Source organism: Mus caroli, unplaced genomic scaffold (assembly GCF_978045245.1).
Source record: "Mus caroli unplaced genomic scaffold, Mus_caroli_1 scaffold_3, whole genome shotgun sequence".
Taxonomy (NCBI): domain Eukaryota; kingdom Metazoa; phylum Chordata; class Mammalia; order Rodentia; family Muridae; genus Mus; species Mus caroli.
The window spans coordinates 82,588,150-82,602,952 of NW_028227258.1; the positions used below are offsets into that span (position 1 = coordinate 82,588,150).

Here is a 14,803-nt window from a genome sequence, read left to right on the forward strand (position 1 = left end):
GAATTGAAAAACAGGATGGTGGCATACCACCTTTAAACCCAGCAACTGGAAAACAGAGATGGTGCATCTCTAAGTTGGGAGTCAGCCTGGTCTATAGGGAGAATTCAAAGCTACTCATGGCTTCATAGTGATACCCTGTCTCAAAACAAAAATGAATTTAAGAAAGGCTAGAGCTAGTACATCAAAGCACTGGGTTTGATGGATTCCCACAAGAGGAAAGAGACAGGGGGAGAGGGAGGAATCCTGGGTGGGGTGATAGCTCAGCTGGGGGAAATGCTATGAAAACATGAGGACCTGAGTTAACCAGCACCTCTGTGAAGGAATAGAAATTTAAAATATCCAGCAAAGGATGTTTAGACCTCTCATAAATCCTAGAACCGTGTAAGCCTAGAATCATGTGACCATGTGACCATGTGACCCTATAACCATGAGAACCTATAGCCATGTGAGCCTATAACCATGTAACCCTCTTACCGTGAATTTCACACAAAAGAGGGAAAATAAAAAAGTTAAAAGTATCAAACTTTAGGAGAGAAAAGAAGAAAAGAAGGAGGAAAAGAAGGATGGAGGGAGAAAGGGAAGGAGGGAGGATTTCTCTTGCACCATCCACTATGTGAGTTCACATAGTAAAAATGTAACAGGAAACAAGACTTCACCAGGTATCTAATATGCTGCTGCCTTGACCTTGGACTTCCCAGCATGGGGAAGTGAGAAATAAATGTTAATTGTTTAAATTCCAAGGCTATGGGAAGGGGCTGGAGAGATGGCTCAGCGGTTAAGAGCACTGAGTACTCTTCTGAGGGTCCTGAGTTCAAATCCCAGCAACCACATGGTGGTTCACAACCATCTGTAATGGGATTCGATGCCTTCTTCTGGTGTGTCTGAAGACAGCTACCCTGTACTCATATACATAAAATAAATAAATCTTAAAAAAAAAAAAGAAATTAAAGAAAACCAAGGCTATGGGATTTTCCAGCAGCCTAGATAGTCTCAGACATCAATATTCCATAGTTAAATGCTTAAAGTTTGACATTAACTTGACAGATTTTAGTTTTCCACACTCTGATAAATTTTTATGGGAAAAAGTTCAAATACCAAGAAACACAAATGTAAGAAGGGCCAACTGAGTCATACAGAGCACACACATCTCTGGTACCTGGCACAGATGCTGATATTTACCCAGCAAGCTAGTGATGGGTACACTTTGTGTAAGTACCACCAGATGAGGACATAAGAATGTATATAAAAGAATTACAAAGAGGCTGGAGAGGTGGCTCAACAGGTCAAAGTGCCTGAGTTCAGATTCCTGGTACCCAAGTAAAACACAAAACAAGGAGCATGTGTGTGTGTGTGTGTGTGTGTGTGTGTGTGTGTGTGTGTGTGTGTGTGATCTCAGCATTCCTCCAGTGAGCTGGGACACAGGGACAGGACAGTCCAACTGGAAGCTTGGGAGCCACATAACCTGGAATGTGAAGTACAGACACAAACAAGAGAAGGTCTGCCTCGAAACCAAGGTAGAAAGTCAGGATCAACACCTGAAGCTATTCTCTGACCTACACATCCATGCATGGAACACACGAGTCAGGTATATACACACATCTCACACAACACAATACAACACACACATTAATTTGTAGCAATTATTTATTGTTTTAAAACATGCATTTATATATCATATAAATGTATAATATATATGATATGTAATGTACAAACATGTTTTTAATAGATATAAATAATTGCTACAAATTAATGAAGATGGGAGAACCCATCCTCAGGGAAAATTTGTCCCTAATATCAGAGTATGGTTGAAGAAAGTATGTGGATGAAATGATAACCTTTGTGAATTCTATATGTTGTGTCTGGTTTTGCATTGGTCATATATATCTTATACATATTTTGAGTTGAGTTGCTATCATACCAAGTGCTAGACTGTTCTTCACATTGTGGTAATTTTCAATACTTTAGAACTGTCTTATCAACCATTCTGTAATCTTCCTTGTGCTGTAAGTCTAACACAGGGCATTGTTTCTATTTCCCAAGATTCCTCAGAGACAAAGCTTTCATAATCTTTTTTGCTTGCTAACAACAAAGCAGTCTGGCCAATAAGAGTTTATTGCAAGAAACTAGTGCAGCTCACAGAATCTAGAAATAAGTAAAAGGAAGAGCCAGACGTGGGCAGGAATCGTGAGAACAAGAGTTGAACAGTGGTCTTAGCCAAGCCCTGCTGAAATAAGCCATTTGCATGCCATCAAGACTCAGGAGTCCTCTTAGGGTATTTGCCTACCCTGAGCTAGGGAAGGCTTCTACTGAACACCCACCAAGATTCCTGTGGCTGGAGGATGGCTTCCCTCAAAAGAGATAAAGACATTATTGCTAAAAGATGAGTCTATGTTGGGCAGCTTAACTAGCAAACAAGTACCCACTGAGGTTCTGTTGATGAAAGTGGTTCAGCTTCAGACGCTTAAACAAGAAGAAACAGCACACCCATCCTTATATTCTGTTCCACCCCATCATAGCTCATAGAGAACTGCAGACAACCAGATGGACATAGCAGCAACTGCCCTGCCCATGTGCAAGGCACACAATGACTTCCACCTTGTATCATTTATTACTGCAGCTGTTGACGCTATAAAGATCATTTCTGTTTTGCCACCACTCTTTGCCTGTAAGACAGACTGACACAGTCTGAATTCCAATCTCTACTATCACTAGAAAATTTCCTGTCCAACAATTCTCCTCCACTGAAGGCTTAATCTCCTATTACGATATTGCTAGCACTGATCTCATGGAGTTCATTAGAGAACTTATTTCTGGTATCTAAAACACACCCAGGAAGTGGTGTTCCTATTGCTGCTGACATAAGAGCAATTCTTGTTTATTCAGGTGATGTCTTTATCCTAGCAGGTATCTCTCTATAGATGAAAAAATTCAATCAACATGCAATTCTTCATCGTGTTTCAAAATCTAGTGTGAATGGTGGATGTGGTTAGCAGTTATAGATAATAACTTAATGTAATGTTGTATTATAACTTTTGTAACTGAAAAGCCATGGAGCAGCAAATAGAAAGAATTTAGTTTTCCCCCTAAGAGCTAAGCAGTAAGTAAGATCAGCTATGGCAAAGCTATGAGCTTCATGACCAAGCGTTTATACCGGCTCTAGCCTTTAACACAGTTGTCACATTGTGGTGACCCCTAGCCATAAAATTATCTTCAGAACTACTTCATAACTGTATTACTGCTACTGTTATGAACTGTCATGTAAATATCTGTATTTTATGATGTCTTAGGTGACCCCTGTGAAAGGGTCATTCAACTCTCAAAGGGGTCGTGACCCACAGTTTGAGAACCACTGAATTCTGGAAACAGCTATTGAAGGCTTCTTTGGATAAATCCCTTCTCCTGTTCACTAGCTAATCAGTTATGCATATGTTAAGATATGTCTAGCATGCATTCGTCATGCCTGCTTGTAGTTCTTACCTACACATGCTTTTACTATAAAGTCAAGTGATTGATTAAGAGTTAAATTTTGAACTTCAGAATTATGAGAGATTGGTAAGGAAATATTTTCTATTCCACTGAATCCTATATGAATACATTTTCTACCAAGAAATGCTGAAAACATATGTCAATGATGACATTAAGTTAAATATATGTTATAATTTTTTCTCCCCTTTGTAACCAGCTATTTTAAGAAATTTCAGTACTGTGGATATGCACCACATGTGCGCAGCTGTAAGCCCAACACGGATGGGATTTCATCTCTAGAGAACCTCTTGGCAAGCATCATCCAGAGAGTCTTTGTCTGGGTTGTATCTGCCATTACCTGCTTTGGAAACATTTTTGTTATTTGTATGCGACCATACATCAGATCTGAGAACAAGCTGCATGCCATGTCCATCATTTCTCTCTGCTGTGAGTATTTCCTGGATAAAGAAGAACAAGGCTTGAAATCGTTGCTGCTAGAAAATAAATTCTGTGGGGCTGGAGCACACACTTCCAGAGGACCCAAGCTGGGTCATTTTTAAGGTCTCTGAACAACTGGAATAATTTTCACTCACAGCTTAAAATATGTAAATATGTAAATATCTCCAAGTGGGATTGATTTTATTTTTAATTTTTTAAAACGTGATTTTTAAAGTATTACATTAAATGAGGACTACAAAGAAAAACAAACAAAACAAAAAAATCAGACTTCAGGATGTTACAGCCTGGGTCCCAGAGCTGAGGATGTACCTGCAGCCCCTCGAGTAAGTAAGCCCTCCATACAATGCCCACCATTGTGTGAGTGGCCACATTTACTATCACAGACCCTGTGCAAAGTCTGACTTCTAACTTATTTTCTCTGCAAGCTATGTGAGAAACAAAATTCACAAAATGTTTACAATTCTGTATGGTTAGCTACAAAATTCGGAGTCAAGTTCAATTTTCCCATGCAAAGCTGAAGGATAACTACACTGTTAAAAAAAATGGAGTCAACGCTCACATTGGAGAAAAATTAGTTTTTTCCAATGGAGTCACATTTGGGTTTATTAACTACACTTGAGGCCAGGCCCCTGAGGGAGTATTTGGTCAACACAAGCAAAGTCAATGGTCTTTTTGTAGACTTTGGTCTCATATTGCTTTGTTTTGGCTTTTTTTCTTTATTGCTCTTTTGCTTATATTTTTTGGGTTGCTTTTTAGTTCTGTGTGTATTTCTTGGGTTTTTTTTGTTATTTAAAAGAGAAAGAAAGGGTATGGAGTTGGATAGATAGCGAGTTAGGATCTGGGAGGAGTTAGGGGCAGAGAAAGCATAATTAGAATCTATGGTATGATTTCTTTTTCAATTAAAAAATGGATTTCAGGAGGCTGGAGAGTTGACTCAGAGGATAAGGACTCTGGCTGCTCTTCCTTATTCATGCTCAGAAAGCACTCTACTGCCAAGCTGTCTAACCAACCTATGAATTCTTAAGAGAATAAAATGTCTTGGCAATATTGAGAAGAGGGTCATTTAAAATGTTTTGTGTAAAGATATGCATACTATCTGTTTCTCTGAACCTATAACTTTTGGACCCTTGTAGGTGCTGACTGCCTAATGGGGGTGTATCTATTTGTGATTGGTGCCTTTGACCTCAAGTTTCGGGGAGAGTACAATAAGCACGCACAGCCGTGGATGGAGAGTGTTCATTGTCAGTTCATGGGGTCGTTGGCCATTCTGTCCACAGAAGTATCCGTTTTACTTTTAACATTTCTGACGTTGGAAAAGTACATCTGCATTGTGTATCCTTTTCGGTGTTTAAGGCCTCGAAAATGCAGAACAATCACGGTTCTGATTTTCATTTGGATTATTGGGTTTATAGTGGCTTTTGCTCCACTTGGCAATAAGGAATTTTTCAAAAACTACTATGGCACCAATGGAGTATGCTTTCCTCTTCATTCAGAAGACACGGGAAGTACTGGAGCCCAGATTTATTCAGTGGTAATTTTTCTTGGTAAGAAATCCTGCATTGCAAGCCTTCCTGGGTCCCAGCTCTTGCTAGGATATCTCGCAGTATGAAACTCATTTATGACTTCCATTGCTTACAAACTTCTGCCCTTCTAACCCAATGTTTATCAGCTTTCTAATGCTATGACCCTTAATACATTTCCTCATGTGTGGTGACCCCAACCATAGAATTACTTTCATTGCTACTTCATAACTATAATTTTGCTGCTATTATAGCTCATAATGTATATATCTGTGTTTTCTGACGGGTCTTAGGAGAGCCCTGTGAAAGGGAGATTTAATCTCAAAGGGGTAGGGTTTAGTGACTTCTCCAGAGGATTTCATAGATAAATGTGGTTTTGTTGGGGGATGTTTTTCTTTCTGCATCTATTCTGACTGGAAAGTTTTGCTGGCTATAGTAATCTGAAACGGCATTTGTGTTTGTCTCTTAGAGTTTGTAAAACATCCATTTAGCCTCTTCTGACTGTCAGTCTCCACTGAGAGAAATCAGGGGTTATTCCAGTAGGTTTGCTTTTATATGTTAGGTGGTTTCCTTTATTGTTTTGACTATGTGTCATAGGGAATTTCTTTTCTGGTTCAGTCTATTTGGTATTCTGTATGCTTCTTGTACCTTGATAGGCCCTTCCTTCTTAAGGTTAGGGAAATTTCCTTCTATGGTTTTGTTGAGAACATTTTCTGTGTCTTTGGCCTGGGTTTCTTCTCCTTCCTCTATTCCTACCAGTCATTGATTTGGTCTTTTCATGATGTCCCAGATTTCCTGTTTTGTGCATGGATTTTTTAGAGTTTACATTTTCTTTGATCAGGGTACCCATTTCTTCTATTTCTTGTATTGAATGCCCTAAATTTCCTCTTCATGTCTTCTATTCTGTTGAACATTTACTTCTGAGGTTTTTGTTTGACTTCCTAAAATTTTCATTTCCAGTTTTACCTGAGTTTTGGTTTTCTTCAGTGATTCTATTGCTACTTCATGTCTTGAATCATTTTAATCATTTCATTCTACTGTTAGTTAGTGTTCTCAAAAACTGATTAGTAGACTTATTCATATCCTCTTTGAGGTCCTTGAATATATTCATAATAGCTGTTTTGAAATCATTGTTTTTGCAGCACCTGTATTGCCTTCTTTTGTTTTAAGAGCGTACCGCAGTGGGGTTACTGAATTCTGGAGAAACATTGTCTCGGCTGCTAATGACTGTGGGGTTGTGTTTGCGATGGCATTTAGGCATCGGGGTTTGGGATCATTGTGATTCTATGCATTGATATCAGGTCTTGTCCTTGTTGGCTGAGTGTTCCACTCCTCAGTTTCTGTTGCCCTCTCTGGATCTTAGAAGAGTGTAGTGGCTATGGGTTGCCTGGTAAGGAGTGCTTTTGATTCCCTGCATGGTGTGGCCACTGGGAGTCCCAGGCTGAATGTGTTTCTAGGTTTTGGGAGCTAACATGAAGGAACAGGGATAGACTGTAAGGAAGATGGAGCTGAAAGGAACTAGAGGAAGGAGGAAAGCTGGGTCTGCTGTGAGGCTTTTTAGAGTTTCCAGAGAGTGGAGTCAAAGAAGAACAGGCAGGGAAGAAGGCATATGGTCTGCTACTGGGCTAGGGATAAGACTAGGGAACTGGAATCAAAAGACAGGAAGGAGAGTAAAGATTGCCTATTTGATTCTCACTGACCAGCATGTGCCTAGGTAGAGAGCGCCTCTGGGTGTTGGTGGCTGACACAAAAGACATGGGGTGAGAGAGCAAGCCTGGGTCCAGACGAGCTGCAGAACCCCCAGCAAATGGAGGCAGAGAGGAAAGACAGAGAGAGACCCTTTGAGACAATATTGGAGGTAGTGCTGGAGATGAGACTGTGTAATTGGAAATGGAGGCCAGGAAAGAGATCTGGTACACATTTATAATCTGAGGCAGGAGGACTGTATTGTGGTGTCCAGCCTAGGCTACCTAATCAAGTTGAAGGCTCATCTGAACTCCACAGTAAGGCCTTGTCACAAAGTAAACAAGTGAATAAATAAATACCACTTTATTGGTTCTGTGGCCTTAATAGTAACATCTAAAGCCATTTTTTTAAATCTGTTTGTCTTAAGAGAATGCTAACATACACTACTAATGTTCTTCATGGTCTAAACAGGTATTAACCTGGTGGCATTTATCATCATTGTGTTCTCCTATGGAAGCATGTTTTACAGTGTTCATCAAAGCACCGTAACAGTAACCGAAATACAGAAGCAAGTGAAGAAGGAGATGGTTCTCGCCAAACGCTTTTTCTTTATCGTTTTTACCGATGCGCTGTGCTGGATTCCCATCTTTATACTGAAATTTCTTTCGCTGCTTCAGGTGGAAATACCAGGTACAATCTTTCCCTGGAGAGAATAAATCTGTGCAGAGCTATTCTTTTTAAAAAGACAATTACTACCCTTAAACATCAACTCGTTTCAAGAATTATTAGTCAGCGTAGTGTGGGCTCTGGCTCCATTGTTGGTGAAGTGCTTACTGAGAGGAACTGCTCAGTTCTTTCCATAAATGCCTAGTACCACAGTTCTTAGGAAAACAAACTATATCATGAAAACAAAATGACCAAAACAAATGGTATACATTGCTTAAATTGGCTGCCTGCTTAAAACGACCACAAAACAACAATAACAACAATAATTATCCAATCATGAATTTATTTACTTTTTAGACTTTGAGAAATGTTTCTCCCTACAATACATATGCTAGAGGACACTGCACCAGATGGTGACATAATAGATAACAACACGGCATTGTAAAATAATATACATCACATTTATCACAATGGCTGTTACTTTGAGTGACATAACGTGAATATGTTGGTGAGGAGGAAAAATTTGACACCTTGTACATTGCTAGTAGGATTTGAGCATGGGATGGCTACTGTAGAAGAATATGCTAGAGATTGCAAAATATTAGCTATAGAGTTGCCATACAATCCAGCCATTCCACTTCTGGGTAAATACAGAAGGAAATTGAAAGCCAGAACTAAAGTAGATATCAGCACACCTATGTTGACAGCGGCATTCATTGGCAGAAGCAGTATAGTGTCTACAGATGGATGGGCAAATAAACCAAAGCAAACTGGTACATGGATCATAGAGTGTCTACTGATGGACAAACGAAATGTAGCAAGCATATACATGGGTCATTCTTCGGGTTTATAAAAAACGAAAGCGCTTTTTAAAATTTCTTACATTTATTTACTTTGTGTGTGTGTGTGTGTACACCTGCAGAAGTCAGGGGACAATCTGCTGAAATCAATTCTCCCCTTTCACCATGTGTATTCTGAGTATCACACTCAGGTTGTCAGACTTGGTAGCAAGAACCTTTACCCACTGAGCCTTCTCATCAGCCCTTAGAAGGAAATTCTGGCATGTACTGTATTAGACATGAATCTTGAAGGTATTGTGTGGAGCAAAGAGCCCTGACAGGAAATCCATGTTTTATGATTGGTCTTACATGAGACTCCTGGAACAGTCAAATTCATAGACTGAACATAGACTAGTGGTTGCTAGAGGATGGAAAGGGGAGAGTGGGAGACATCGTTTAACAAGTACAGTTTCCTTTGGGAAGATGAGAACATTCTGAGACCAGGGTGGTGAGAGATGCTAACAATGTAGATGTACTCAGCACCACAGAACTACGCTTTGAAAGGTTAATGAGCAAAGTTTATGTCATGCATATTTATCAAAAAATATACAAGTATCCCTACTGACTGCATATGCAATCCAGTGTATATTCACATTTTGACATCTACATATGCACAATTTAGTTTGTTCAAATGGGTGATGATAATAGAATCTGACAATTTATGAAGAATAAGAGGGACAATAGTATCATGACAAGAACCTGAGCATTTGGTAGTTAGATATAGATATAGATATAGATATAGATATAGATATAGATATAGATATAGATATAGATATAGATATAGATATAGATATAGATATAGATATATATGCTAAGGTGATTTGTAAGATAGGTTTAGGAAGTTGCAGAGATGGCTCAGTAGTTGAAAGTATTAGCTCTCCTTCCAGGGAACAAAAGTTCAGTTCCCAGTGCCCACATGAGGACCCTTACAGCCAACTGCAACCCCAGTTCCTGAGTATCTGACTCCCTTCTCTGACCTCCTTGGATACCCACACATATGTGGCACATACACAGACAGGCAGACAGACAAAAAAAAAAATCAAAATTATTCTTCCAAAAATGATGGATTTAAATGTTTGGGGATTATGTTTTTGTAATGCTTTGCTTTGTGCTTTGGGTTGTTCATTTGTGGTACTAGGGGTTGGACCTAGGGCCTCATAACACTAGGCAAGTATTCTACCGCCCAACTATATCTCTACATCTTTCTCCCCACTATGTTGAGGCATAGTTGTGTTAAGTTGCTCCATGTACTTTTCTCAGCCTCTATGGGGGGGGGGGGCAGTATTTAAGACAGGAGTTTCTCCATGTAACTTTGGCAGTCCTGGAACTGACTATATAGATCAGGAAGGCCTTGTACTCACAGAGATCTGCCTGCCTCTGCCTCAAGTGCTGAGATTAAAGATGTGCACCATCACACCTGACTTGTCTCAGGCTCTTAGTGGTTGGGTCTTTAGGCCTGTATTGCTAATCTACTCAACAATATTTCACTGAAATAAATATTTGGTCAAAAGCCTCAATATATTGCAAAGATGGCTCAGTCTACAAGATGTTTGCCACACAAGCAGGAGTCAGGTTCCCTAGCAACCACAAGCAAAGCAAAGTGTGCCGTAGCACATCTATAACCCCAGCCCTGGGAGGGGACAGAGATGGGAGAATCCCAGGAATCCCTGGCCAGCCAGCCTAGCCCATTTGGCGAGTTCTAGGTTCACTGAGAAGTCCTGTTTCAAAAAGAGTAATGTGGAGAAAAATGGGGGGAAAAACTAGCATTGACCTCTGGCCACATGCATGAACACACATGAACACACATGTGCATGCACACATGTACACACACGCATGTACATGCACACACACACACTTGTGCAAGACTTAAAATATGTGCCTACTTTTAAAATAAACAGGTCTGGGAGCCAATTGGGTGCTCATCTGGCACATACAATGCACTCCGTTCAATCCCTAGCTGTGCCATAAAGGAAAAGAGAAGGAAGTCAAATACATAACAAACAAGAAATTCATTCAAGATAAATCTACATGTTCTGAGAAATACTGCATGTATCTTCTATTGGTTAAAACATTTGCGAATGATGATAAATGCTAAACAGTGTGGTTGGTCTTTAAATAGACTCATAATGCTATGTCATAACTGCATAAATGCCCCCAGTAGTGTTCTTTTGTTGGCACTCTGATGTATTCAGAGAAAGCCTCCAGAGCACTGGCATTCCCTTAAACACTGACACTACAGAAAGACATCCTGTAAATAACTTGGTGTTTAATCATATCAAATGAAAGAAAAGGGAGGCTGAAGACGGAGGATGCAAGATATGCCTTACAACCCCCAATCGTCACTCAGCTGTTTCATCTTTCTCTTCCAGATTCTATTACCTCTTGGGTGGTGATTTTTATTCTGCCTATCAACAGTGCTTTGAACCCAATTATCTACACGTTGACCACTAGACCTTTCAAGGAAATGATCCATCAACTCTGGCACAACTACAGACAAAGAAGGTCTGTTGACAGGAAAGGGTCTCAGAAAGCATATGCTCCGTCATTCATCTGGGTGGAAATGTGGCCTTCGCAGGAGATGTCCACGGGGTTCATGAAGCCAGGCGCTTTCACAGACCCCTGTGATCTGTCACTAGTTTCTCAATCATCTAGACTCAATTCTTATTCGTAACTGGATCTTATTCTCAAGAATACTGTGAAGTGCTTCTAGAGGGATTTGCCAATATGAAGGGATATGCGGATATCTAAGACAAGTTAGCTTAGAGTGGCCCAAGGTAGGGACAGGTAGCTGGTGTTCATACAGAGAGAAGTAATTATGCTGACAATGTGTGTGTGTATTATTACATATTTGCATAGCGGATGAAGGAAATCTATTTCAAGCATGCATTTATGCACACTGCATGGAGGTAAAGTGCTGAGCACACAACATAGAGCCTTTTTAATCTATATAGTGTTCAACTATTAACAGCACAAACTACCCACAGCTCCTAGACTTCTGTTGTGCAGATCAGCAAACATAAGACCCACAGATACTTTTAAACTAAGTTCTAAAGTGTTATGATACTCAAAGATAACAGCATCAGATAAAATGTTTGGGGTCAGCGAGATGATCAGTGGAGAAAGGTGATTACTATATAAGAATGGTGACCTGAGCTCAATATCTGGAACCCATGGAAGGGTAGAAGGAGAAAATAGACTCTGGAAAACTGTCCTCTGACCTCCACTTGTGCACCATGGCATGTGTGTGCACACATACACATCTCACACACACACACACAATTTTAAATGTGATTGTTTGCAAAATAGAAACATTGCTGCTTAATGAATCCTTTGCATTCTTCATTGAGTCACCACACTTGAGAGTCAACACATTTATTAAAAGGAGACTTTGTTGCTAGATGTCATGGACAGACCTGTAGTCCTAACATGGGAGAGGAAAAAGCAGAAGGGTCACAAGTTTGAGGCCAGCCTCAGCCACATCGAAAAATCCTGGCTCTCACATGTAAAAGCAGATCTTACGATAGCGTTCAATTGCTAAAGTACTTGTGCGCACACAACCAACTGAGTCTGAATTCCTAGTACGACCATTAAAAAGCCAGCTATGGTAGAACATACTTTTAATACCCGTGCTGAGGAAGTAGAGACTGGAGGACCCTGAAGGCTTGTTGCCCAGCTACTGAGGAAGACACCTACTGCCAGCCTCTGACTACCACACACATGTATTACTCATGCCCAGACACACACACACACACACACACACACACACACACACACACACACAGAAGGGAGGCAAGCTTTGTTATAAACCCAGAACCAGCATTTGTTCTGTCACTCCATATTGAGTTCTCCAGTGGCTTCGCTCTAAGTTGGTGCCATCATGAGGAAACAGAACAGGACAGTAGGTAGAATATTGCAAAGGGGTAAGCCAGAGAAGCAGGACTGATGGCATTTAGATCAATGAAATCCAATTCAGAAATAAGCCTTCATGTTTCAATTGATTGTTTAAAGGGTTACAAGACACATGTAACCTAACAAAATTAAATCAAGAAGATATAAACAACTTATATCCACAACCTGCAAACAAAACTTTAAGAAAAGCTAACACTAGTGCTACTCACACTGTTCCTCAGATGAAAATCCAAGGAACACTAGCAAACATACTCTACGAACCCAGCACAGCCCTGATCAAAACCTTAGGGGAAAAAAAAAAAAAAACAATAAAAGAACAAAACTATAGATCAATTCCTTGATCATAAATGTAATGATTCTCAATAAACATCAATGAATCAAAGTCAGGAACAGATGACAGATTGGGACGATTGCACACCAGGACTAAGTTTGTTTTATCCAGGTAGGTAACTTTGTTAATCCATTTCACAAATAAACAAATCTAATATAACACATAGGGTAGATATCATGTGATTATTTCAACACACACATAACACCTTTGAAAAAATTTGACAACCTTCATAATAAAAGCCCCATGGAAACTAAGAATAGAAGGAGCCAAAGCTAGCCTAATAAAGGCCATATAAAACAAAGCTGCAAGTAACTGAACTAAATGGGAAATGGCATCACCTCTAACACAGGGAATGAGATAAGAGAGTCTGATGGAGACCTGGGCAGCATCATGGCCAGCAGGTAAACCATCCACATAAGGTGAAGAATGAGACTCAAATCAGCACCAATTTTGCAGGTGCTGGCCCTAAACTTCCAGAACCTGACCTTGGAGTTTATTTTTCTTACACATTTAAGCACCGTAAATTTTAGGGAAAGGTTTCCATGTAACAGTTATCACAATGAAACTCCCTATAGAAGTAGCAAAGCATTTATGATCTTTACAATATGAATTTGATTGGCTGATAAACAGTGCTCAGGGCCTAAGGAGGAAGGATTTGTAATAATGATCGATTATTGATGGAGGACACAAAGGACTTTGAGCCTCTTTTGTAAGTTGGGTTCTACTCACTGAGAGACAAGGCTCAGGATTAGGGCCTCCACAATGCTCAGGGTTTGGCAGGGGTGGGAGGATTCAGGAAGGCTGGCTCCACAGCCCAGCAAAACGATCACCGGGTTGTCGAACAACACCCATCCCAGCTTCCTAGGCGACCAGTGTCAGTTATTTTCTTCCTTTGAAGAAAACAGGCTCGCATGTTTAATACATCTGGTTCCTCAAACACTTTGTCCTGTGCCTATGTTCCTGTTTCTATGCCGTGCCTCCTACAAGTGCCCACTTACATAATTCTTATTCAGTATATCTTTCAAAGTGTTAGCTTGAAAAAAACAAAAACAAAAAGAAATTTAAAAAATCGCCATAAATATGATGGAGAAGTTAATATATCCCTATTGTAGACAACTCAAAGCTGCATTTAAAAGACCCTAAAGATTCCATTAGAAAGTTCACGGACCTCAACATTTTCCCTATAGTGTTACTCAAAATATAATCCATACACCATGTGACCTAGCTAGTCAACTCATGGGCATACACCCAAAGTACTCAGTGTTAACATAACCCAGAGATACTGGTATATCCATACTTATTGTAACGTTCACCAAAAGACAGGAAAAAGGGAACAGCCTAGACATTCATTGAAAGAAAAGGAGACTTTACATATTTACAAAATATTCAGTAGCTTCCCTATATCTCTGTAAGAAACCTCATTTGAAGTAAGTTCATCATGTGTACATAGAAACACTACTGATTTTTGTGTTTATTTTGCATCCTATTTTTTAACATTGAAATCTCCAGTTACATGAATCTTCCTGAAAATGTCTTCTTTTTTTCCTGCTCGGTGGCTGAATAAAAGTTTCATTATGTATATGTTAAATGAAATAATTCAGACTCAAAAGATAAATTCTAAGTTCGTTCTCTCACTCTCTTTCTCGTGTGTGTGTGTGTGTGTGCGTGTGTGTGTGAGGGAGAGAGAGAGGGGGAGAGAGAGCATGCAAATGTAAGTGAAATGAAACTACAAAGGGGACCATGAAGGGAAGAAGTACTAAGAGGTACTGAGAAAGATGGGGAGGGGAGTCGGGGAAGAGGGTAGTATTCACGTGGAGGAGTCAAAGTCGCAAAGGCTGGCAGGGTGGGAGGTGAGAACACAGTGCACACATGCATGAAAATGCCATCTAAAGTCATTATTTTGTGTTAACCTAAAAGTAACTTCCAAA

General features: G+C 39.9%; 1 protein-coding gene across 2 annotated transcripts in view; it reads left to right on the top strand.

Annotated features, from left to right (window-relative positions):
* Rxfp1 (relaxin family peptide receptor 1) overlaps positions 1-14,426 on the top strand; it is a 114,694-nt gene extending 100,268 nt beyond the window's left edge. Inside the window, exons 15-18 of one of the 2 annotated variants that reach the window (XM_021158615.3) lie at positions 3,683-3,912; positions 5,058-5,468; positions 7,602-7,820; positions 11,005-14,426. In XM_021158615.3, coding sequence (XP_021014274.2) covers positions 3,683-3,912; positions 5,058-5,468; positions 7,602-7,820; positions 11,005-11,306 — 1,162 coding nt within the window. In that variant the 3' untranslated portion in view covers positions 11,307-14,426. The remainder of the gene's footprint in view (positions 1-3,682; positions 3,913-5,057; positions 5,469-7,601; positions 7,821-11,004) is intronic. The other variant, XM_029475590.2, reaches the window with a different exon arrangement.
* Positions 14,427-14,803: the final 377 nt, after the last annotated feature.